At 45.4% G+C, this 24935-nt stretch overlaps 1 protein-coding gene across 5 annotated transcripts in view; it reads right to left on the reverse strand.

Moving 5' to 3' along the window:
• Positions 1 to 24935, reverse strand: part of SNAP91 (synaptosome associated protein 91) — a 667800-nt gene that overhangs the window by 443503 nt on the left and 199362 nt on the right. For all 5 annotated transcript variants that reach the window (XM_085611031.1, XM_085611030.1, XM_085611029.1 and 2 more), the window contains exon 4: positions 22661 to 22736. In XM_085611031.1, the coding sequence (XP_085467157.1) occupies positions 22661 to 22736 (76 nt within the window). The remainder of the gene's footprint in view (positions 1 to 22660; positions 22737 to 24935) is intronic.

Raw genomic sequence — 24935 nt, forward strand, 5'->3', positions numbered from 1 at the left:
AGACTCACGATCCGATTTGAGGATGTGGGAACCTCCAGTCAGAGGTCCCATGGGGAGAATCGCACCAGGAGTGACTGATCAAGGAACTTCAGGGAGTTGGAATAGTCCACGAACCGTAGGAGGAGGGAGTCACAGAGAAAACCAAAGCAGTGAAAGTGGATGCCATTCATTGAGAGGTTTGATGAGTTCGACCAGATCCGTTACAATGACGGTGTCTGAAGGCGGAGGAAGATTGTAACTTTGGAGCAGTCTTAGAGATAGACCAGAGAGGACGGTATGTAGAGGCAGATGTTGACGGCTACCCTATCACCTTTCTGATTGATACTGGTGCTACCCGCTCTACTGTAAGATCAGCTGTAGTCACAAACCTACCGCTCTCGGGACAATCGATCCAAGTTGTAGGAGTTGTAAATATGAGAATGACCAATCCATTGACAGATGAGATACCTCTAAGAATAGGAACATTTCACGATCTACACCAATTTGTGGTGTGTGATGAGTCCAGTCGGTTTGCTGGGTCGTGATGTTCTGTGTAGTTGCAGACTAATGATGATGACTTTGTGTTTAAACTGGCGAACCAGAATCTCTGCATAGGGATGTTTCCTGTGTAAACGGTTGAGGATTTACCACTCGATTTGAGAGATTCGATCTCTTTGGAGGTATGGGATTTCACAGGGGAAGAGATAGGATTGATTAAAGGGGTTGAACCAGTTAAGATTCAGGTCAAGCCAAATGCTGAGTTTCCAAGAACACCCAAATACAATCGGACGCCGTAAACGGTGACAGGAATCAAACCTGTAATTGAGTACATGATTGAGCAAGGAATTTTGAAGGAGATAATGGGGGGCCCATGTAATTCCCCTATAATGGGACTGCAGAAACCGAGTGGTAATTTAAAAATCGTGCAAGATTTGCGAAAGGTCAACACGATTGTTGTTCCATGTTGTACTGCGGTACCGAATCCATCAGTGATCCTATTCCAAATACCATGTGAAGCTGAGTGATTCACAGTGATTGATTTGTGGCAAGCATTTTTCTCTATACCTTTGCACGAGGAAAGATTTTTTTTCACTTTTTCTGAAAGACCATGTGTTAACATGGTGTCATATCCCACAAGGGTATACAGAGAGTCCTCGATTTTCAATCAAATATTGAGGAAGAATCTGGAGTCTCTCGTACTGCCGCAGAATTCAGTTCTCGTGCAGTATATTGATGCCCTTCTGATTGCGTCTGAAATGGAAGATGCTTGCAGGATTGATACCGTTGCACTGTTAAATCATAGGCAGAGAAAGGACACAAGGTGTCTCTGAGCAAATTACAGTATGAGGTTCAGTATTTGGGTCACTGAATTGAGAAAGGCAAGAGGACGGTGTCACCAGACCATATGGAGGCGATCCCGAATATGACTGCACCTACCACACAGAAGGAAGTCAGGATGTCTCTTGGAATGGTTGGGTAGTGCCATAAATAGATACCCTTTTCATTGAAGGTGAAGCCCTTGCAGACACTGACACAAGGATGTAAGTGATCCGGTACCATAGGATAACAACTGTTTGATTGCCTTCTTGGAGCTGAGGCAAAGCCTTTGCTGCACCCCGGCTCTGGGATTGCCTGATTATAACAAGTTGTTCTCACTGTTTTGCTGTGAGAGAGAAGGTTTCGCACTGTCATTACTAACACAGAATCATGGAGGTGTCCGTAGACCAGTTGCCTACTTTTCAGCTACCCTAGACCCGGTAGCTTCAGCGTTGCCCGGATGTCTCAAATCCGTTGCTGCACGGGTGTCAGCATTGGGAGGTGTGAAAGCATAGTCATGGGTCATCCTCCGACTGTGTACGTTCCACATTCAGTTGAGCTCCTGATGACGAGAACAAAAAACAAAAACTGTTACGCTGAAAAGATGTTCCGTTTTGAATCCTGCTACTTTGTTGCCTTTGCCGAATGTTGATGATGAAGATTGTGAGGACCATGACCGTCTCGATGCGACTGAACTGTGCACCAAACCAAGACCAGACATGGTCGATGAAGCCCTACCTCAATCTGATGAAATCTTTGTGGACGGTTCATGCTTAAGAGACAATGTGGGTAATTTGAGAGCAGCATTTGCTGTGTGAACCATTTCTGGAGTTGTGGAAGCAGCTTGTTTACAGGAAGTATACTCCGCACAAGTCGCTGAGATCCTTGCCTTAACACATGCCTGCTTGGTTGCTGAGCAAATCCGAGTCACGAACTACACTGATAGCCAGTACTGTTTTGGTAGGGTTCATGACTTCGGACAGCTATGGTCTCAGAGGGGATTTTTAGCGTCGTCAGGATCTCCAATCAGGAATGGGCAGTGGCGGTGCGTCCATTGTGGGCGTTGGGGCGTTGCCCCCCCGCCCGCACCCGCACCGTAACTCTTAGTTTTATTGAAGTTCAGCCGCAGCCCGCAGCGGCTCCGAGGGAGAACTGACATTGACAATCATGACTGTCAGTCAGCATGAGTCAGACGTCGGACCGCCCACCTCCTTCAGAGTCTGAAGGGGGTGGGCGGTCTCCGGTCTGGCATCATGTTGACTGACAGTCATGATTGTCAGGGGCAGGCAGCAGGCAAGCACAAGCACAAGTGCGCATGAGTGGGGATGGTGGCGAATTTTTGCACCGTGCCCAGTCATGCGCACTGGTGCCTGCTCAGGCTGGCGCATGCCCATTAGGAGAGCGAACCTCGGTCTCCTAATGGGCAGGCGGGCAAAGCGTAACATTGCCCTACGCCTGCTCTGATTGGCTTAGAAGGGTTTGCTACTTAGTTCAACTTCCCAGCAGTGATGCGGCTGTTCCACTGTTGGTGCCAGAACGGAGCAACGGACCCGAGGACGGCGGCGCAGACCTGGTCAGGTAGGATTGATTTTAATTATTTTAAAACAGAACTCCCTCCCCCGCGCGACACCCACTCTTCTCCCCTCGCGAGCCGCGACTGCCGCGGTATCCCGCCAGAAAGGCGGTTACTCTATAGTGCAGTCTCCCGCTGCATGCTTGTCAGCTACTTTCTCGGTCATGTTATGCGTAAGGCTTGAAATGTATATATTTTAGGTAAAATAGTAAATTTAATCGCAGCAATTGACTCCATCCATTAACGAAATCTGGAGGTGCTGCCACATCAATAGTTCCGCTTTCACTTGCCTAATGAGACCGTTTTAGTTAACCTAAGCTGTTGTGACCGTAATGGAAGTAAGCTGTACTCGAAGTATGGGAGGGAGGCTGGGCCCCAAGTGATAGGATATTGATCCCTCAGCTGATCTTGATGTGTCTTAGATACTGTAAGTTGAATTATTTGGGATTTGGAAAGGTTGACCTTAAACCCCGAGATGTCCCCAAAATGCTACAATTCCGTATTAAGGCAGAGAGTGAAGTCATAGGGTCTGTCAAGGCCACCAACACGTTGTCCGCCTATAGACTAATGGGGTGGGTGTTCCCCCTGAATTGCAACCCAGTAATGAGGGGGTACGCTTGAATGCACTGTGTTAGGGGTTCCATGTATTAAGCAAATAGGAGCAGGGACATAGGACAGCCCTGCCATGTCCCCGATGTATAGGGAGTGTGGATGAAAGTCTTATTTAATTGAAGCATGAAGCCGTCTTGTCCTGGGGATTAAGTGGTTTTAAGTGGGCTATAGCTAAGATAACATCAGTAAGCTCAATAGGTTTCTCCAGAGCATCTGTCTACATTTGCATGAGTTTTGTTACCTGCGCCCCTTCCAGATATGATATCACACCAGAACCAGAGTCTTAGTGAAAGCTGAAATTCCTCTTGTCAGACAAACCGGAAGCCCGGCCTGCGATCGACGAGAGCGGGTCAGCTCTGAGTTAAGCAACAAGCAGAGCTTTTATTTGTTTGTCATATTCCGGTGACTAACCAGCCAGGCAACCAGTGTGTACTACACCAAAGGATACAGATGTAAGAAACGAGTAGTGTTTGCCTTCGCCCAAATGCTTCTTTTTAAACGTTCTGTACATATGGTTTATTTAGTCATGCAGTTTCTTTTACACATCTAATACTTTCGTCACTGCGTTTTACAGCATAAAATGGTACAGGTCACATGCAGTATGTAATCTTTCTTTTCATACAGTGACTCGTTGGTGCTGAATCTAAACTGAGATCTTGGGTCTTAGTAATTATGAAAGGTAATTGATGAGCAACATAGCCGGTGCTCTCATAAGGCGTGGAAAGGACTGCTTGTTTGTTCTGCAAATAAATGTAAAAATGAAGAAAAGAGGCAAAATTCGAATTTGACTTTAATGCAGCTTGAAATAATTTTTAGAAAGGTGGACAAGCAGGGCGTGGATCATGAGTCTGTTTGTCAGCAAACCTCCTGACATCCATCTTCTATGTTTCCGTGGATGAATATCAGACACCCAAAGATAACACCTGGTTGTTAATCGATGCAGGTAGCAATTTCAAACATGAGGCACGCAGTTCTGCTCCTCTGTCTCCTGGGAAAGAGTATTGCTTTTCTAGTAAGTACGCAGCGTTAATTATTATATTCTCGCACGCTGCTTACTAGCTTCTGTTGGTTCTATAAGAGCCAAAGTAGTGTCGAGTTGCAAAGTGTGACAAAAACTACAGTTGTGTTTACCTAGAACATCGCTTACAAGGTCTCTCTCTCTGGACTGAATGCACCGATTCTGGAAATGTATAAAGGAAATGTCTCCCAATTGTTACCTATGGTAGGGGGGTGTGGGGCTGCATTGATGTTGGAGCTATGCAGGTGGAAGAAATCAGATTTTGTTGGCGTGTGGGGACACACATTTTTGGTCTCTAAAGACACATTGATTCTGGCGGTTTTAAGACGTAAGCCTTGCAGCATGGTCGTACCTCAGCTATGCATATTGCATTCTGCTTTTACTCAGACCCACTGTCTTTCCGCAGATGCGGTTGAGAGAAGTGTCATATATTGTTCCAACCGAGAGCCTGGTGATAATGCACATAAAGGGCTCAACACTTACAGTTTTATTATTTCTTTTTGGTGCACTTCGTTGTTCCACTAGCTTACCCCGCACGCTCCGCGGTATCCGTGCACTGGAACGTGTCTTGTGTGCCTTGTCTTACAGCTGCAGTAGTGTTCTAGTTGTGATCCCAGTGACACTGAAACCCAACTCAACTAGTTCCTACTCCTCTCGGAGCTCTTCCTCAGGGGGCCCTGGTTGTGTTGTGAGTGCTTTTCCAATTATTGCCCATGCTGCGCTCATGAGTGTGCACTTCCCTACATCGAAGCAAGTGACACACTAGGAAGCTTTGCGTCACCCAAAGGCTGCTTAGCACTGTGGAAAGCATCTTGTAGAACCAAACTTCCTGCTGCTGCTCACCAGGCTGACAGCTTCACCAGCCAGAGGCCTCACTCTTCCGATTTACATCAAAGGCTATATGGCTTTGAAATAGGGGATTGGTATATGCATTGTTCCTATTGGGGTTTTATGCAGATTTGTTTTCAGGCTACGGATATGCAAAAAAATGTGTTATCTGTCAAATGTAGTGCTTCTTATGCATGATGATGCCTGCACACCATGCTTCAGGAAAGACTAAATGCTTTGGCAGTGCTCTCTATAGAGAGCAAGTTAGTTCAAAATATCTCTGATTTTAACGTTCAAGTAATTGAAAAGTTTGCTGCTCTTAAAGACAGACGTGCTGATTTTAGATACAAAAAGTAAACATATGTATGTGCAATTCTGCTAGTTTCCGACCACCTGTTTAGTTGTTTGTTAAATAAAAAACACCTGTGAGGTACTCAAAAATGCATTATATCTCAAAGTCTGTTATGAAGCTCTGTGGTTATACTGAATAAGCAGCTACCTATGTTATATGACATGATCTCTTTATTACTGTAATAACTGCACTTTCTTCATTGCTTTATTAACCTTTCTGCTTTCTCAAATTTGCTTGTAAATGCACCATTTTTCCACTCTTTTTCAAAATGTTCTCGGTTGTTCGGGCTCGCTCGCTACGCTCGCTCGCTATGCTGAAGTATGCCAAACATTTTACGCCTCACCACATTCAAATGTCACCGTCCGCCACTGGGAATGGGGAATATATGAGGCAGTTGTTAGAGGCTTTACAGTGTCCAAAAGAAATTGCTGTGGTCAAATGTGCCACCCACTGGAGGGGGAGGACTTGGAAATAGGTAGGCCAACGTTTTACTTGCCCTAGCAGGGAAACCACCTCAAAGTCATTTTACACTGTAGGAAGGCTGGCTTTCCAATAGAAAGCAATGATTTACAGTATAATAACATATGATTCTTAGTTTTGTTTGGGAGCGGCTAGAAAAAGGATTCAAGGAATCCTTGTTACAGTAATTTCAAATCCAACTTACTGGTGAAGTTCGATTTTATATCACTATTTTAAATATGGCACTTTTACAAAGTTGCTATTTTCCTGCCTAAGACAAATGTGCCTTTCTGCCAGTGTCACTTGGCTGTTAAGTAGCTCTCCTGCGGTGAGAAGTGCAGTGCTCACAGACAGTGGACAAAAGGCTTGAAGTGTGGTCTGCAGAGGTGTTTTTCCTCCTTTAGCTGAATGGTCTGGGGGGCTGCACCCAGCCACTTCCCAAGCTTTGAATGGTACCTACCCACTCACGGGCAGATGTAGCTTACACCTAGGGCTGCCTACTTTTGTCTTCCTAGCCAGCTTTGCTCCAAACCCAGTGGAGGGGGAGCTGCCGATGAACTCGTTTGGAGATATCACAAGGGAAAGTTTGCACATTTTCCATTGCCACACCACCTGATGGACACAGGGAGTTCTGACCAAGGGAAGAAGGGTCCTGCCATGTTGGATTTAGGTAGAGAGAGGCACTGTGGGATACTTTACAGTAAACACACAGGAAGGGCTGCAAAAATGGGTAGGGCTACCCCTGGGAACTTTTGTCACACTCGTTAGGGAGTGACTTGGAGTTTCCCCCACTCACAGGCACTCACTGGGTATAAATGTGGCAACTCCAGTAGCCTCCCCAGAACACTCCTGAACCTGCAAAGAATCGGAAGGATTGCCCTGCTGTCTGAAGAACCTAAAAGAAGGCTGGACCGGCTTGCCTTGAACCCAGAAGCACTATTCCCGATAGGGTGCGCGCCTGTGCGCTCACGCAGCAAAGTCATCCCAAGCACGCAGTGTCCTGGTTTTAGCGCGCATACTGTTCCTGACATCCAGCGAGACAGTTCGGGCCGCCGCTTTAAAAACTCAAGCGACGTGAAAATTGGTCATTTGCTGGTTGTGGCTGGGAGGCAGAGGAAGAGACAAGGGTGAGACGAGGGAGCGGAAGGTACGTTTCTCCCTTATGGCCTGTAGGGGGGGGGGGGGGCTCGCATTCACCAGCATTCACTTGCTGCATTCATTTTCCTAATAGTGCGCGGCTGAGAGGCTGATGTGGGCCTTTGATATAGTATTCATGTTAACTGCAGCGCCCGTGTACACTGCACAACACATGAATACTAATTCGAAGGCCCACATCAGCCTCGCAGCTGCACACTATTAGGAAAATGAATGCAGCAAATCTAAAGCACGACGAGTGCTTTCAGGATTCTGAAAACACATGTCGTGCTTGTTGACTTTCTGCATTTCTTTTCTTAATAGTGTGCTGCTGCGGGGCTGATGTGGGCCTTTGAGATGGTATTCATGTTAATTGCAGTGCACACAGGTGCTGCAATTAACATGAATACTATTTCAAAGGCCCACATCAGCCTCACACTGTTAAGAAAAGAAATACAGAAAGTCAACAAGCACGACATGTGTTCTCAGGATTATGAAAGCACACATCATGTTTGAGACTCCATTTCTTTTATTAGTGCAGGGCTGCGGACTGCGTGAAGTGTGCATAATGCATCTCAGCCCTCGTGTGCAGCAGCAAACTCCACTTAAAGTTGCTAATTAACAAAAAATTAGCCACACACTGGTTGAATGTTTAGAGGCTTCAATACTCTCCCCGCAGGCAGCTATTGACGCTCTACAGGTGCCGAGAACCACCCTGGTCACTTACGAGATTTTGTAATTTTTTTAGCATCCTCCCACTAGTGAGACCTCATACGGTGGTCTCATGGCCATAAAGGCCACTGTCTTCTAATGATATAATCAAGCTGGTTGGTCAGTACACAAATTCTTCAAGGATAGCGAGCTGCCAACACTTCTTTATGAAGAAGGTGCAGAGTTTCCAACTAAAATAAAGTATGGCACAATAAATTACATGTGAAAGGTCAATGTCCAGTCCTCCTCCTGTCATAATAAATAGGATGCGTCCTGGCTGGCTGTAACCTGTGTGTGCACCTCAGCCTCACTCTGAGGCTTACCCAAATGCTGATTGCGGCCGCTGACAGGTCAGGTTGCAAAAAGCATCTGCTCACATTTGGTTCATTTGCTTTGTCCTCATGTTACCACAATTGGATTTTTACTCAATCTTAATTACACAGCATGGTCTAATGGCACTATCTCAGGCATTTCAATTAATAACTATAATGCTGAAAAATTACAGGTAATGACACTGGCCTAAACTAAATCTTGCCCGGGCTTATTTTAATTACTATTTAAAAATAGATGCACAATCTTTGTCTGTGTTTGGCAGAGCTAGATAAACAATTGGTTTTAATATACACAATTCCAGCTTGTAACTGACAGGCACCTCAAAAATTGAACATTCGAAAGCCTCAGATGTTACAACAATATTACTTGGTAAGTCTAATGATCCCTAACTTAACATATACAATTCTCGCCCATTCTGAGCAGATTTAATTAATTATCTTGGAAATCCAGAGTGAAGATAAAATACTTAGGTCATTATAATGAGTTCCTCTGTAAAATTATGTGGTAATTCTGAATCTGGCATTACCTGGGGGACTGGAATTATGCAACAGGACTGACTAAATTATATGGCAAAAAAGGCATATTAAGTGGCGTATTGCGGCATAGTTTGTTTAACACTGTTTAGGCAAACATTCCATCTCCTTAGTACCAGCTTAATACAGCAATAATCAACAGGAAGGTGACTGGTCAAACTTTGAAAAGGGCTTGCACTGCGCTGCAGCATGCGTCACTGCGCATTTGGTAACTTTTGATCCGTTTGTGCTAAAATGTTTGTTAAAATCTGCAGATTAATCAGCAGATGATGGATTATGTGGCAGATGTCCACGGTTCCAAAATAACCCTGCAACCACAAATTTACATAATTGCATAATTGCAGTAGCCCTGATTGTAACTGATTCCACAGGGTGAAGTAATTACCATCACTATTCCCTGTAAGGTGCACGTGCACCTTAGTCTCCCGGAGCGCTCATTGTAAAATGTGAAGCGCGCACAGGCAGCTGAGGGCCATTCGCATCGCCACTTTTAAAATGAATGCGGCGCGAAAAGGGTCAGATTGTGTGCCTTCTTGAAAGTAATCATGTTAATCGGAGCGCCCATCATGCGCTGCAATTAACATGAGTACTTTCACGAAGGCACACAATCTGCCCTGCAGCTGTGCCCTATCAACAAAAGAAATGCAGCAAGTCTACAAGCACAACATGTGCTTTCTGAATCACCGGAAATCACACGCCCTGCTTGTAGGCTTCATAGCAATAGTTGCCCATGTGTGACATTTTCAAAATTTCAGTGAAATTATGAGTGACATTCAATGACTATGAGTGACACTTTCTCAGGAGCAAAATCGAACAATGAAGACGAGGGAAACATCAGAAATTGCTGCTGCAATGCATTCTGTGTTCCTGATGCTCTGTCTGCTATCCAAGAACTAAAGTTAGTTCTTGCTTTCGGCAGGTTTGCTGGTCTTGCTTCAAATGCTCTGACTACCATGCTGACTTAGAGACTTATTATGAGTTTGGCAGTGTCGGACCGCCCCGCACCACCAAGCCCATGTGAGCACCTCCTACCAGATGTTTACTTTTTTCGTCACTGGCAGGGTGTCCCATGGCGGTGCCTATAAAAAGGCACCGCAATGGGAATGTCAAAGCAAATTCCTGCAGGGCATGGACTGTCCAGTCCATGCCCTGCAGGCACTGGGGGTGCATTCACATAGGGGGGCATAACATGTGCCACCCTGCATGCATCCCCAGGTATGCAATCTTGTATAGGCTCCCAACATTTCCCCACCCTATGAACAGAACTCCAGTTGAGAATCTTTTGTGAAATCGTATATTGGTACCACTGTTAAAGTCCTGTGCTTTTCCAAAGCCGAAGTGTACTTGCATGTGTAACCAATTCATGTCAAGGTGTGTGTATCTGAATTGAAAACCTGCCTTAAGGTACTTCTTGTGGTGGTGTATGTGTAGCAATGCACCATCTTTTCACGCAAAGGTTTGGAGTGATTTTTGCACTAACATTTGTCGCTGCACCCACACGCACAGTCTGGTTCTTGGCGCACATAACATTGGCTGCAGCGCACAGAGACCACACAATGTCACACACAGAGGAAAAAAATTAGAGGGAACATTGCCCAGAAGTGACTCCAAAGGTCAGTTGGCTGAACTACTTAAGCTACAGGGACCCAAACAAGCTTCCAGAAGCCTTTCCTGTAACTGCCCAGTTGACCAGTTCCAAATTAGCCTGCCCTGGACCATGCTGCTGGCCTCTGCTGGAATGAGTCTCTACCCCTAAGTGCAGTCCCCAAGGTCCTGGACTCTTGGCTGGTTTGAAAGTGTACTTGTCCTAAAGTTTCCTGAAATATGCAACTTAGAAAATGTTTTCCAACTTATTGCTCTGAGAACCAACTGCGGACAAGGACCAACCTGCCAGACCGATCCCACAAAGATACATCATCGTTTGGTCAAACATTCAGGTTGCTCCTACTTCATTGCAAAAAAGCTGTCCAGCCTTGTTGAGCCATCTTAGGCTGCAGCCTCGTACCACTGGAATAATCCAAAATCCAAAAATGGACTAAGCCTGAATGTAGAAGTCTTCATCGGGCTAAAACGTGAAAAGAATCAAGATGGCGAAGGATCTTCCCGCAGCGTGATATTCCAATTTCTTTCCCGCTCAAAGTCAACAGCTTCACCGAGACCTCATCCAACGACTATCCAACGACAGAGCCCACTTCAGCCACAGCCTGCTGCCTTGCCCCACTGAACCTTTTTTACTTCCTTTCCTGATACTAAGTCTGAAGGTAAAACTTTTCTTCAGGACAAACTTGGTCATTACATCTGGCATGCACTCCAATACGGTCAGCCTTAACTTTTGAGACTGACCCAGTCTAGCGTGACCAGAAAACTGTAGTTGGAGCTTAACACTTGTTGTGCCACTTGGAACCATCACATTTTAAATGCATAAAATCTGGTTACTTATTATATTTTTGTCATTTTATTTATAAAAATATACTATATTTTTCAAAATTAGTTTGGGATTTTTCATGTGTTGTGTTTTCACTTTATTACTGTAGGAGGCAATTTGCAAAGTATTTATGCAGCACTCAAAGTTGTTTATATCATGGCTTTTATGGCTCACTCGGACAAAGGCTTTGATTATTATCTGTGGTTAGGTATGACCCCCCCCCTCAACTGATACTCTAAGTTCTTATAAGTATACACTTTATAACGTTTGTCCTGTACCAGCTACATATTCCCTTCAAAGACTTATTTTGATACTTCATAAAAATATAAATTATTGATGAAGTCAAATGTTTGGTAAAAATAATGCAAATGAAACTTTTAGAGTTACCTTTACCCTGTCTGAAGCTGCTGGAGGCTAATTTGTTTTAGCTTTCCAGCTACTGCCCAGCCCTTGTTTGGTGGTAATGAGGTGTGAAAGAAGTGTAAAGACTGCTCCCAGAGCAGCCAATGGCCTAGGTGTGGGAAGGTGTTTTCTTCCCCTTGTAGGAAGAACTTTTAGGGTGGACCCAGAAACGTCATTAAATTGAAAGGGGTTCTGCCCTTGCACAAGTAAATGTAGTGATCTAGTCGAAGCAGCCTCTGAACTGAGAGGAACCTCGAAAAACTGAACCTGCTCCCTCTTCTACCCAGGACAAAGAAATGAACTCCAAGGGTCATCTGGATGACCTCTGGCTGGAAGGAAATAAGCTGCAAGACATGCAAAACACCTTTTCCCTAAAGTGCCCAGCTGACAAGTGGCAAGTGGCAATTGGACCTGGACTGGACTTTGCTGTTGGTCTCTGCCTGACACATGAGTCTTAAAAAAGTGCCTTCACATGTGGTCCTGGGGGCCTTAGATGTTTACTCCTGTGGTTGTTTGAACACAAGGAAAAAAAAATTGAAACTTTTTAACACTTTTCCTCCAGTGGTATCCACCTGACCAGCAGTTCCACAGCATCGGATTAGATTTCAGCTTCGCCCTGCTCAAACATCCTCAAGCATCCAAAAAAAATGACTAAGTCACATTCTGCACTGGGACTTCATTTTCAGCAATAAATCTCCAAAGTGCCAGTGGCACCAACCTGCTTCAGGCATCTGGCCTTCAATTCCACAGCAGTGGCTACAACTTCAGCAGTGTGGCTCGCGGTGAGGCTTTTTTTTCTTCAAAAAGTGACACTGTCCCTTTCTAAAGTGGGACTTAGAATTTTCTTTTACTTTCACCAGGACTAATCAACTTGGTGAATCTGACTCTAGCTCCATCGTAGTCGGCCTCAAAGCAGGTCTAGGTCTAGGTCTACCAATTCCATATACTACTATTAGCACCAAGTGCTTTTGGGGCTGTTTCTATTTACATTCTTTTGAATTGATATATCCGGCTCCCCACATTGGATTTTTTTCATTTTGGAGATTTTTTTTTGTTAATTACATTTCATTCTATTTTTATAATTGCATTTTTATTGCTTAGTATTGACATTATTACTGTTTTGGTACTGCATAAGCACTTTACACATTGCCCTAAAATAAGTCTGTCTTTTCTGTGCCCTAGCTACCAGGGAGTTCGGCTCAGGATTAATTAGTGACCCTGACAAGGAGTGTTTTTATTTCTCAAGGTGGCATCTCACACCCCAACTAATAATCCACTTTCCAACATATTGTATTTAAAGTATACCTATTTCTGAGAGCATGTGACGGTTTGGTGTGATGAGCGATTACCAAAAGATCAACAAGAGAGGAAGGGATCTACACGGCTAGTCCCCTCAGTAGTTATTTCAAAATCAACAAAGCCAGTGTACAGTAAATCAATACAAGGGGCACTGTTAGTCAAAAGAGCACTGGTCCACAGGTTCCAGACAAACCGGTATGTTTAGGAAAAGAAAGTAGACCTCTATGAAACAATACCCAGTTGGTATTTAAAAGCCCTCACTCGCCTACCTGGTTGGTGACATGCTTCATCATCGGGCTTCCACTGGGATGACCAAATGTCATCCCAGTGTGCTGCAACGCCAGGTTACTGCGGAGCGGGGTTCTTGTGTGGGGATAGTGAATTTAAAATCTCCAATTAAGTCAAAAAATAAAACTTTAATAATTTTGCTAATTGGAAAAGAATAAAAGGGAGTGGGGGTCAAAAAAATAAAAGACCTGGTTCACTCCGCGGCGGTCAACATGTTTCTGCCTCTATGAGTGTTAGTCGGGCATTCTTCAGGACCAGAGGGGACGTGCGGAGCCCCGGTGGTATGAACACTCTAAGGTTCACCCTACCGTGGACTACTTGTGTGAAAATCAATTACTTATAGTGAAAAATCCGCCAAAAAATATTATTTGTTAAGGGGAGAGGAACGAGTTTATTCTGACATTACAAAGGACAAACAAACAGAAAGACAAAACATAAGAAGAATTATCAGTGTTTGTCGCAAAATCGTGCTCTACAACTCAGGAGTTAAGAACAGTCGTGCTCAGAGGACAAATGAGTGCCACTAGATCTACCTCAGGTGCAAAAAGGTGAAGATATGTGCACCTAGGTATATCCAAGTATCGGTGTTTGATAAAGCCAACGGCTAGTTATCATATCGGTTGTGACTAATAGTCAAATCTCGGAACGCACGTGAAATGTATGTGGCGTGCCACTCAAAATACGGAGAAAAGGGAGGGCTAGGGAATGATTCAACTGCCCCCGATGCTCAATATGCACGTATTAGGATAAAATCTTACAGAGAGGCCAATCCGTTAACTGCCTCATGGATCCCGGGAGGGGGGTGGGAGCAAATTGGCACACCCTGCATCGAGGAAAGGAAAGACAAAGAGAAAGGGGAGTCCGGGTCATTAAATCGAATGGAAGAGAAAGAACCCGCTTACCTTCTCGGGCGGGGAGCGGTATGAATTACTTACGCCCTTGCTGCTCAGCACCCGTGGTAAACCTACACAGCCTCTTGCTGCCGGGTCCGGATGGTAGAGATCCGGGACCGGAGATGCGTATAAAAAGACAGTCGGAGCGTCCCCGGTTGGGCTCACAGAGAGAGCTTCAACGTGATTGGGTAGAATCACCCAGCTCCGTTACTGATTGGATTTGGAGTATCCAATAGGGGTGAAGAAAAGAAAAATAAAAAGGAGTCGTTCTTCGTGCTGAACGACGTGTTTACGTAGAAAAAAAGAGGGGAAGAAAGAGGGGAGGCACAAAACTTTAATGACAGGTTCCTAAATGGACACAAAGCAAACTAACACAGACCACACGTAGAGTGTGCAGAGGGGCCTGATGTTAGGGCCAGACCATAAATAGGTGAAGGTAAAGTGTTATGCATACGCTAAAATTGGTTCTGCTTGAAGTGACCGGTCGACAGACTCGCGTATTCAAGTGGTGCCTAGCTATGCATAGGGGGTATGGGGCAGGTGATTAATCCCCAACTGTCTCAGATAAAATATATGAAATATCATATATAAAAGTCATGTATCGTAATGGCTGGGAACGTGGATTCTTCCAAATGACATTATTCAGTCATAGCAGCTGAGGTCTCTTAGTCACAGGAGTACATAGGGTATAAAAGGTGGACACTACCCATCCTGTTGACCGTGAGTAGATTACAGAACATTAGTCCAAGGTACATGATCATTTAACCCATGGAGGTTAGTCCCCAGGCGATAGACCCATCTCTGCTCCCTTTCAAAGAGTAATTTGGGGATGTTTCTGCCTGATGAAATCTCTTCGATCACAGTCCATTTTAAGTCATTGGTTGTGTGGTTGACAGATAGAAAGTGTTCACTCAATTTTGTGGTAGCACGTTTACACCTGACGTTGCTCCGGTGTTCACATATCCGGAGTTTGACCTTCCTCGTCGTCATCCCTACGTATCGTAGACCGCAAGGGCATGTAATAAGGTAAACCACATTAGATGTGTTACAGTTCGTATGACCTCTTTGGGTCCAGACCTTGTTGGGTTCAAGGTTGAGGGTTTTAGTGTGTGAGGTCAGATGGCATATGCTACAGTCAGAGCAAGGAAAATGTCCAGTTATCTTGGGGAGTCCCCATGCTTCAGTTATGGTTCTTTGGGAGGTCTCGGGGAACATCAAAGGGCGTGTATGTACAAGACTATTGCGGAGGCTCTGAGCGCGTTTAAACGAAAAGAGCAGTTTTTCCCAGTTACGATTAATGCTGTTAATTATCCCCCAATGTTTGTTGATAGTTTTTTTCAATTGGTTGGAAAGGGTACTGTAGGTGGTAACACATGTTAGTGGGATAGGAGCAGTCTCTTTAACATAGTCAGTTAGGAGTACATCCCTTGGTTGGTTTCTCGCACGTTTATAGCTTCTGGAGAGGAGAGGGGAAGGGTACCCTCTAGCTCTCAATTTGGTTGTTAGATCGTGAGATTGGGCCTTGAAATCGCTCAAGGTGGTGCAATTTCGTCGTAGGCGGAGAAATTGTCCATAGGGTAGATTCTCCCTCAAGGTGCGTGGATGGAAACTAGTGAACTCGAGGAGATTGTTCCTCGAAGTAGGCTTGTAATAGGTCCTGGTTTGAAAGGACCCTTGTGTCTTAGTGATCACTACATCAAGGAATACAACTTCAGACTCGTCATATGTGTATGTAAAATTCAGGTTTGGATTCAGGGTGTTGATCCATGTGAGGAAAGACTGGAGGGCGTTGCTATTACCATGCCAGATCAATAGCACATCGTCTATGTATCGCTTCCATAAGCCTATGGAAGAGCGATATGGATTTGAAGTAGGAAGGATGAACTCTTGTTCAAAAGCATACACGTACAATCCAGCCACACTGGGAGCGAAGGTACTCCCCATGGAAGTACCTGTGGATTGGAGATACAGATGTCCCTGGTATTCGAAGAAATTCTTTTTCAAGGCCAAAGAAGCACATTGGATTATGAACTCCTTTGTAGTTCTATACTCCCAGGGAGTGGAGTCAAGTGATTCTTCCAGGACCCTGATGGTTTCGTCCTGGGGAATGCTCGTATAAAGGCTTTCTATGTCTAATGTCACCAGTATGGTGTGTTCTGAGCACGTGGTGTTATTGAGTAGTTTTAGAAGGTCCTTAGTATCCTTAAGGTAAGTAGTGGATTTTTGGACCAAGGGTTTCACAAAGTGGTCACAGAAACGTGATCGGGGTTCTAAAAGAGAGCCGATCCCCGAGACTATGGGACGTCCTGGGGGAGGGAATCTCTCTTTATGGATTTTTGGAAGTGTGTAGAAATAAGGGATATTCCCCGGGCCTTCAGTGAGGAATCGTGCTTCAGCCCTGGTGATGACACCTTGTGTCTGTGCATCTTCAACAATACTCAAGATCTGAACCTTTAGCTCACCGGAGGGATCATTAAGGAGTGGTGTGTAATTTCGACGATCGTTTAACAATCGGAGGCACTCTTGGTTGTAGTCGGTGGTATTCAGTAATACGACTTCGCCCCCCTTATCTGCAGGTTTTATGGTGAGATTGGGGTCCGCACGGAGAGAGGTGATGGCTCTGTATTCATCTGCCCTCAGGTTCTTAAAAGTAGTGGAGATGTCTAAATGTTCAATTTCAGCAAACACCGCTCGTTCAAAGGTTGTGATTTCCACAGGGATGGTATGTGGAGGGGGGTTAAAGGTGTATGGTGGGCGTAGGGGGGTGTCCCCTACGTCCAAGTCAGCTTCATCTGTGATGCGACCCTCGAAGAAAGCTTTTAGTTTCAACTTCCTGAAGAATGCTGCAAGTTCGCAGTGAAGGCGGAATTTATCGGGGCGGGCTGATGGAACAAAACCCAATCCCTTTTCCAATATGGATCTCTCTTGGTCTGTCAGTGTTTTGTTCGACAGATTGACGATCAAGCTGTCGAGGTGCTCGGTCCCGAGGCCAACTGTTCCTGAGCCTGTTTGCTCCGGGTGTGGTTGCCCACTGGGTCGTCTTGTACCCAGTGTACTCTTTGGTTCGGCCCTCTCCGCCGGCCTTTTCCCCTTTGGCCCCTTTCTAAAAAAGGGTTCTGTGTAAAGGGATTAGAAGGGTACATTGGGGACGCATATCCAGGGTTCCAACCCAAATGTGGGCTAAATGGATAATGGAATTGCATGGGGTGTGGGCCCATAACTCCTTGTTGTGGGGGAAAGTTTGCCCAAGGTGCTTGATTAGAAGGGGGGCGTGTTCTTCCGCTTTGCTTGCCTCTTCTGGTTTGTCTGAAACTGTTGTTACTAGAACCACTGCTGTTAGAGGAGTCATCATCTGTGCCATAGGAGTTGGCTTCAGTTCTACGTATGGCCACAAAGGCAGGGTCAGCATAAGGATAGATTTTATTAAATTCAAATTTTTTCAGATCTTTCTGAAATTGATTCACCTTGCTCTGTGTGAGATTTTCTTTATACTCGTTGATGTCCTTATTAAGTTCATCAAGTCGCTTTGTAAAACCCGTGAGTGTGGTTTTAAATTGTGTCTCTGTCTGGGTAATCTCGATCATAATTGCCTCGGACAGTCGGACGGCTGTTTTTATGATTAGGACTAACCAGTCTCGAGTGCAATGCCATGCTATCATTGCCCAGTCTTTTCTGAAGGTGGCATCCTCCATTAAGATACGTGGAGCGTTGGTTACTAGTAGGCCCCTTGGGGCTGTATTAGACCGTAGGTATTCCGTTAGGATTGTGCCATGGAGAATCGTGCGAATCCGATTTTTCTTCAACTCAGAGAGTTGTTCCCATTCGCTTGCATATGTTACTGTTTGCGATATGGAAGGGTCCGCAAATAGTGAGGGGCGTGCTAGGATAGCATCCACCTCAGAATCTGAGAAAGTAAGACCGAGGGAGCCCATACTGACTAGAGAAGGGGGGATGATGAAATCCCGGGAAGATAGAAAGAACCACCGCCTAAGATTAGGGGGGGACAAATGGTCTCTCACAGCTGTGCGCTGCTGAACTACCAAAAGATCAACAAGAGAGGAAGGGATCTACACGGCTAGTCCCCTCAGTAGTTATTTCAAAATCAACAAAGCCAGTGTACAGTAAATCAATACAAGGGGCACTGTTAGTCAAAAGAGCACTGGTCCACAGGTTCCAGACAAACCGGTATGTTTAGGAAAAGAAAGTAGACCTCTATGAAACAATACCCAGTTGGTATTTAAAAGCCCTCACTCGCCAACCTGGTTGGTGACATGCTTCATCATCGGGCTACGAATCACAGATTCCCAAAATTCTACCATCACTTCACCCAGAACTTTGCATTTAACTCTGCAAGCTCCAATAAATTGCCACTACTTGTTAGCCACTGAACACAGACCCATAACCCTGGTTAACTAAACTCCATCTTGTTTCCACCTTTTCGCCACTTTCAATACATCCCATACACACCTGTAACCCAACATCAAAACATGTTTCTGTCACAACATGGATAGAGATACTCTTCAATAGTAAATATTACACTGCTATGCAACATCCCACAAAACACACTTGGAGCCAAAATAGCTAAAGGAGAAGCAGCGAATCCCAGCCAAATTAGACAGCAGAAAACAGCGTAACTCACCCAGAAAAGCATACATGTAGGTCACCTCACAAAACTGCCCTGAAAACATCCCTAGGAAAATCTAATAAGGTACCACAACAAGCACCAAAGACGACAACACTAACCATGTCATCCTAACCATAACTTGCAAAATTGAGGGTTTTTTTTTTTTAAGTTTTAATCTGCAACCATAACTCCATGTTAACTGTGGTCTTTTCAGTGATTTTCTAATTTTTGTTTTAACCAAAAGTAACTATTCACTTTAACCTTAGATTCTTTCCCAGTGAATTTTTGTTTCCTTGATCATATATCACATACAACAATTCCATTCGCCCAACCAGTCATGGTCATCCAGCCTCTGCTGCACACAGTCTTGAGACACAGTTATGGTTGAAAGCAGGGACTGGCCTGTGAACCGGCCCTGTGGCAAAAATCTCCATGGGCAGTCAAACTCCACTATTCACAGCCTATGCATAGCAGGGTGTGCTGCAAAACTGGCCCTTCATTCACACCTGGTGCCCTGTGCGTGAGGCCTCCCCCCTCAGCACATGCTCTTCAGCTGTGTGCAATGGAGGTTAGCGCAAGTGGCCAGGCCATATACCCAACCCATAGTTCGCAGTAGATTTCCAGTGTGCAATGGCCTTCAGCTGTGCAAAGCAGGAGTTGGCCACAGGTCCCCATCCCGCAATGAGTGGCCAACCTCCGCTGCACGCAACCTTCAGCCGTGTGCAATGGAGATTAACATCTGGGACTGGACTAAGGAGAAACTCTGCTCCAAACTCTACCCCCCCATGTGGCCAATCCTTGTGAGTGACCATCAGGGCAGGCTTAAGTACTGGCGGCGCCCAGTGCAAGAATCTTTTTTGGTGCACCCCATCTCCCAATGACCATCTCCTTTAGGGATTCAATTACTACCACCCTCCATTAGTGCCCCTCAGCTCTCCATAGCCCCTCTTTCACATGCATTTAATTTGTTTATAGCGCTACTCATATCAGTGTCAGAGCACTTCACATCACATACACATTATACGTAGACAAAGAATAATTCATGTGTAAATCAGTCTATAGAAAATGTTACATAAAACGATGAGGGTTATAAGGTGCAGGAATCAAGTCATCTCTACTAGTAGGAAGAATATTTTAAGAGTGTTTGATCTGGAGAAGCACAAACTCAGGGCTAGATTTATCATTTTTTCACACATGACAACATGCTGCGCTGCATGAAAGGAAGAGGGCTGGAATGCGCCAGGTCTATCGAGATATGGTGCATTTTTGGGCTGTATGTGCTGGTGCACAATCTCCAACCTAGCACCAACAAAGACACCCTTGCGCTATGGAGCAAGGGTGCCTGCGTCACAGACAGGTTTGTTTTTCTGCAGGAAGGGCCTCCTTCCTGCACAAAAACGACCTTTAGAGACATTTTCCTCCAAGTGTGCTGCAGAATGCAGCACACTTAAAAAGAGGAAACAACGAAGAGAAATAAAGACATTATTTGTTGCGCCGCTGGTGGGAAGGTGAATATTTGTGATGCATTCTCAAGTCCAGCAGTGTTGGTAAATCTGGAAATGCTTCACCCCCACTGTGCAGAGTAATGCAAGGCAGCAACTTGGGCTGCCTTGCATCATGCAAGATTTACCAAGCTAAGTAGGGCCATGCAGTTTGGCCTTGCATGGCTTGGTAAATCTCATTCTAGGTTTTGCGTCACCCTGTGTCCACTTGCGTGGTGCAAGGGGGACGTAAATAGTTAATAAATCTGGGCATCAGGATTCAAGACGTATCATAGTGGTTGGCTTTACTAATAAGAATGTGTTCTACCCCAAAGAACCCTTTTAAGCAAAATTAGGATAATAAAAGACTGTGGAAAAAAATTACGTTCTAACCTTTATCATGCACTTTGCATGCAGCTTTTTGATTCCAGATCATAGGTCAATGTGCTCTACTAGAATTATAACTTACGAACATCAAACAACAAACGGAAGTCTGCGCCAAAAGCCGTAACCCACTGTGCTATCTATATAAAATACAATTCTGTGATCTACATAGTACACGTTCTTTGCAGCAGGTATATTAATACTGCGCTAGGAGTCATAACTGCCACTAGAGAAAACTCTAATCACGCTCCAGCAGAAACAATTAATCACCGGAGTTATCTTGAAACTTTTACTGTTGCCTGAAAACTGCTGGACACAAAAGGAATCAGCAGCAGGTGGTTTGAAATGCATGAGTTATTTCTGCACAAAGGCACCCCCTCCTTTCACCCTCCCCCCCCCCCACCCCCCCCCAAGGTAAGCGCCAGGTGCGGCTGCATTGGTTGCGCCACCCTCGAGCTGGCCTGGTGGCCATTGTGCAAGTCAAGCTGTAGCACACTGAATACTTTAAGGATTTACGAGCCCTGGTCCCCCAGGAAGATCTGGGGGACCTACAGAAAGTCCAGGATTCGGGAATCCAGCATAGGATATTGATTTAATTGCCATGGAAGTTCTCTTTGGGGCTCTGCACATCTGCATAGGGTCCAGGGTACATTCACACAGCCCCCTTAGGTTCACTATGTTAGTTAATGGAAGTTGCAAAAGAAATTCAGAGAATTACAGATTTGCAAAGCCACAACCGGATATACAAACCTGCAAAAGACAGGAGGAAAAACTCAGTGGAGTGCCTCCAATTTTTTTGATTGGATTTCAAATATCTCTAAAATGTAACCTCTTTATTTCCAGACCTGGACTCTTTTTAAAGGCTAAAAAAACACTGAATTGATTTACTCTAAACCAGGCAAAGATGTCCCTTGAGCAAAGTTGTACTGTCATGCCAAGGTTAAGCGTAATTCATTTGATCCATTTGTTTCTGTTTTGAGGGGCAAAGAATCCTATGAGTGAAAACGGGAAATGTCACTTTTTGGTTCCCTGCACACTTTTTTTAGGCCCTTAGTTTACAGATCTGCAGGAAACTTGTCCTGAACAACCCAGATTCCTCGAACAGTGCCAAAGTACTAGGAAAACAAAAACAATTATTTTCAATGGAAACTCGGACATAACCATAACCACAGAGGGTGTCACCTCTGTAAATACATAAATCAAAGTCTTCTCCTCGCACAAAAGAATACACCACTACTCGAGAGCAGACAGTACAATTGCAATCATTTATATCATCACGACTGCTGCTACTAAGCTTTATTCTGTGTGGATCTTTTTCACGCCAATAATGAACAAAACCCACGTGGGTTGAAATGAAGTGACAGCAGCCATGATGAAACAAACTATTCTGATTCTCCAAGCTACTCTTGGGAGTAAACTCTTTCACGTGTGGAGCCAGAAGACTGATGGAATAGTGGCTGGCCCTACCTCCGCATCCACAAACCCTGGGGAAGGCCGATTGTGGTGGAACTGGGGAGGGGCGGCATACTTGTTTTATAAAAAAAAATCTTTATTTTTTACTCACTGTTTTAGCTGTAACATGATGACTGCTTTTACTGTAATGATTTTAATTAATTGTACAGTTAACAATAAATACATAGTGGTTGGATTATCTCTTCCAACACGTAAGGCCTTTGTCCACAAGGACCGCATATATATCTTCACGAGAAGGCATATGGAGAATAAATACATGTTATTTAAAAATATATGTGTATGCTTGTATACCAAGACAACACAACAAGGAATTATTACGTCAACTGGGATGCGGAATAAGGCCTTCAGCCAACAGTATTTGTGATTGTGTAGAAGCATGCCTACAATAATGGCTTACGCAATATACCATATCAGCCTTCTAATCTAAATAAGTGTGCAAAAACGCAAACGTTTTATCTATACAAATAAGTGCTCCCATTGTCAACTACTTCATACATCACCATTTTTTGATACTAATCATCGAAACAAAAACAAAAACTTACCGTGTGATCCAGTTTTATCCAAGAAATTGCTGAGGTTAAACAATGTGTTTCTAGATGCCAAATACTGAATAAACCGCTGTAAAAGAAAAATACACTTTATTGAATAGTTCGGGCAATTCACTTTTCATCGGCAGTGTGAAATGCAGCTTGCAGTCAGACAGCATATTTAAATCGTCCGCATATTAAAAAATTAATTCCCACATTTGTAAATCTGGCGTTAACCAAATACTTATGCTTTTGATAGAATATATTTACTATACATAAAGGGGCTTGCAGTCAACCCTCTTTATCCATTTCTCTGCTGCAGTATTAATCCCATTTGCCTTCCGCCCACCACAGCATAGACCACATGGTCAGCCCACTTCAGGTATTGGCTTCCCTGAAAACAAGTACCAGCATCCCACTCATGCACACTGTGCACATCTGCACAATAAGTAGTCCCATTCATTGCCAGCGACTACTGGTCCAAAGTGTGCTTTTACATACACAAAATATATTGGCCTTTGGAGAATTTGTGTTTTCATAAAATACATGCATTCGTAAAATAAAATAAAAATAACACAAACCACATAAGCATTGGCAAAGTCGGAGGTCAGCATACAGCACCAGAAATAAATGCTTGCTTATAAATGTCTTGTAGTTCCGCAGGCATTCGGATTTCCTACAAACTACACTAGGTTCTATCTGAATTATCCACTCCGTCAAACCAACAGGTCATGAGGTTCGAATGATCCCATATATGCCTAAAATAGCTGTGGACAAGAGTCCAAGCAACTACATTCTTACCTGCCAATCTCAAGCAACGTAAAGCAAATCTCGGAGCACTGCTGGTGGACTATTAAACTGTCGCGCAGCGCGGGCCTGGCAGCAGCAGCGCACAATGACGGAGACCACACTAGCTCACTGTGTCGGTGCGCGAATGCCCAAACGGGGCACGCCCCCTTTATTTATGCTCTGCGCGTACGCCACCGTCGTGGCGTACGCACGTCGTGGGTGACAAGGGCGCTCTAGCGGCAAACGCTAGAGCGCTGACTGTAACATCCCTATCCAACTTGGCTAAATGAAGCTTGGACCAGGAGTCCCTCTTTTCAGTCACTTACTTGGCAGGCAAAGTCTTTGAGACGGCTGCTTGGCGGAGGGTTCCGTCGCAGTTCATACCTGCCCGTCGCTCGGGTGTTGGTAGTCGCCGGGCCGTCACGTTCCGCCTCCTCAGCTTCGGAGCTGGGCCCGTCCCGGGCTGCCGTCTCTTCGGGCTGGTCGGGCGGTGGTGACTGTTCTCTCACAGGGGCCCGGGCGCCCCCCTCTTCCTCTCCCCCGGACTCTAGTCGGTGTCTTGTGGCTGTGGGAATGCGTTTGAACCACGAGATGTTTCGGGTGGCTGACTCGTTTCCCCTGCGAACCGTGACCATTGTCCCCCGGCGTCGTTCTACCGTCCAACTTCCCGGCTCGTATCGTGGCTTGAACTTTCCCCCCGGTCGTCGGTCCCTGATGAGGACATTGTCCCCCGGCCCGAGGGCGCGCTCCCGACACCCTCTCGCCCGGCTCACTTGCTGGTTTCGGTGCGCTCGTCGTCGTAGCGCTTGTTCCGCCTCAAATGGTGGGTGGGCCCATCCTGGGACTGTGGGTAGACCATCCCGGCGGGTCCCCTTCAGCATGAGGGCCCAGGGGGTTTGCTTGGTGGAGCAGTGGGGTGTGCTTCGATACTCTCCGAGAAAACGCTGAACTTCTCGCTCGGGGTCCAGCCGCTCGGCACTGGCAATGCGGAGGGTCTTGTTCAGTGTCCTCATAAAGCGTTCGACCTCGCCGTTTGCCTGAGGCCACTGCGGGGTGATCCGCCGGTGTCGTATTCCTTGGAGGGCGAGGAACTCCTTAAACTCGTGGCCTTGAAACGGCGGCCCGTTGTCACTTTTTAGTTCCGACGGGCGTCCGAACATGTGGAATATCTTTTCCAGTGCTGGCCCTACAAATGTGAACGCGGTGGATGGCAGCGCCTCCACCAGTGGGTACTTGGAGAAGTTGTCCATCACTACTAGCGTTACTCTTCCATCGGGGAGGGTCCCAAAGTCAACGCTGATTTTGTCCCAGGGGTGTCTTCATGGCTCTTCAGTTGCGATGGGGGCTGGATGTTCCGGTCCGCTAGTCATCTGACACGCTGGACAGCTCCTTACGATATCACCCACCAAGGCATCCAGTCCTGGGAACCACACCTTTTCTCGCATCCTGGCCTTCATTTTCTCTGTCCCTTGATGTCCTTTGTGGGCCAGAAGGGTGGCTT

The sequence above is a fragment of the Triturus cristatus genome, chromosome 6 (genome assembly GCF_964204655.1).
Source record: "Triturus cristatus chromosome 6, aTriCri1.1, whole genome shotgun sequence".
Taxonomy (NCBI): Eukaryota; Metazoa; Chordata; class Amphibia; order Caudata; family Salamandridae; genus Triturus; species Triturus cristatus.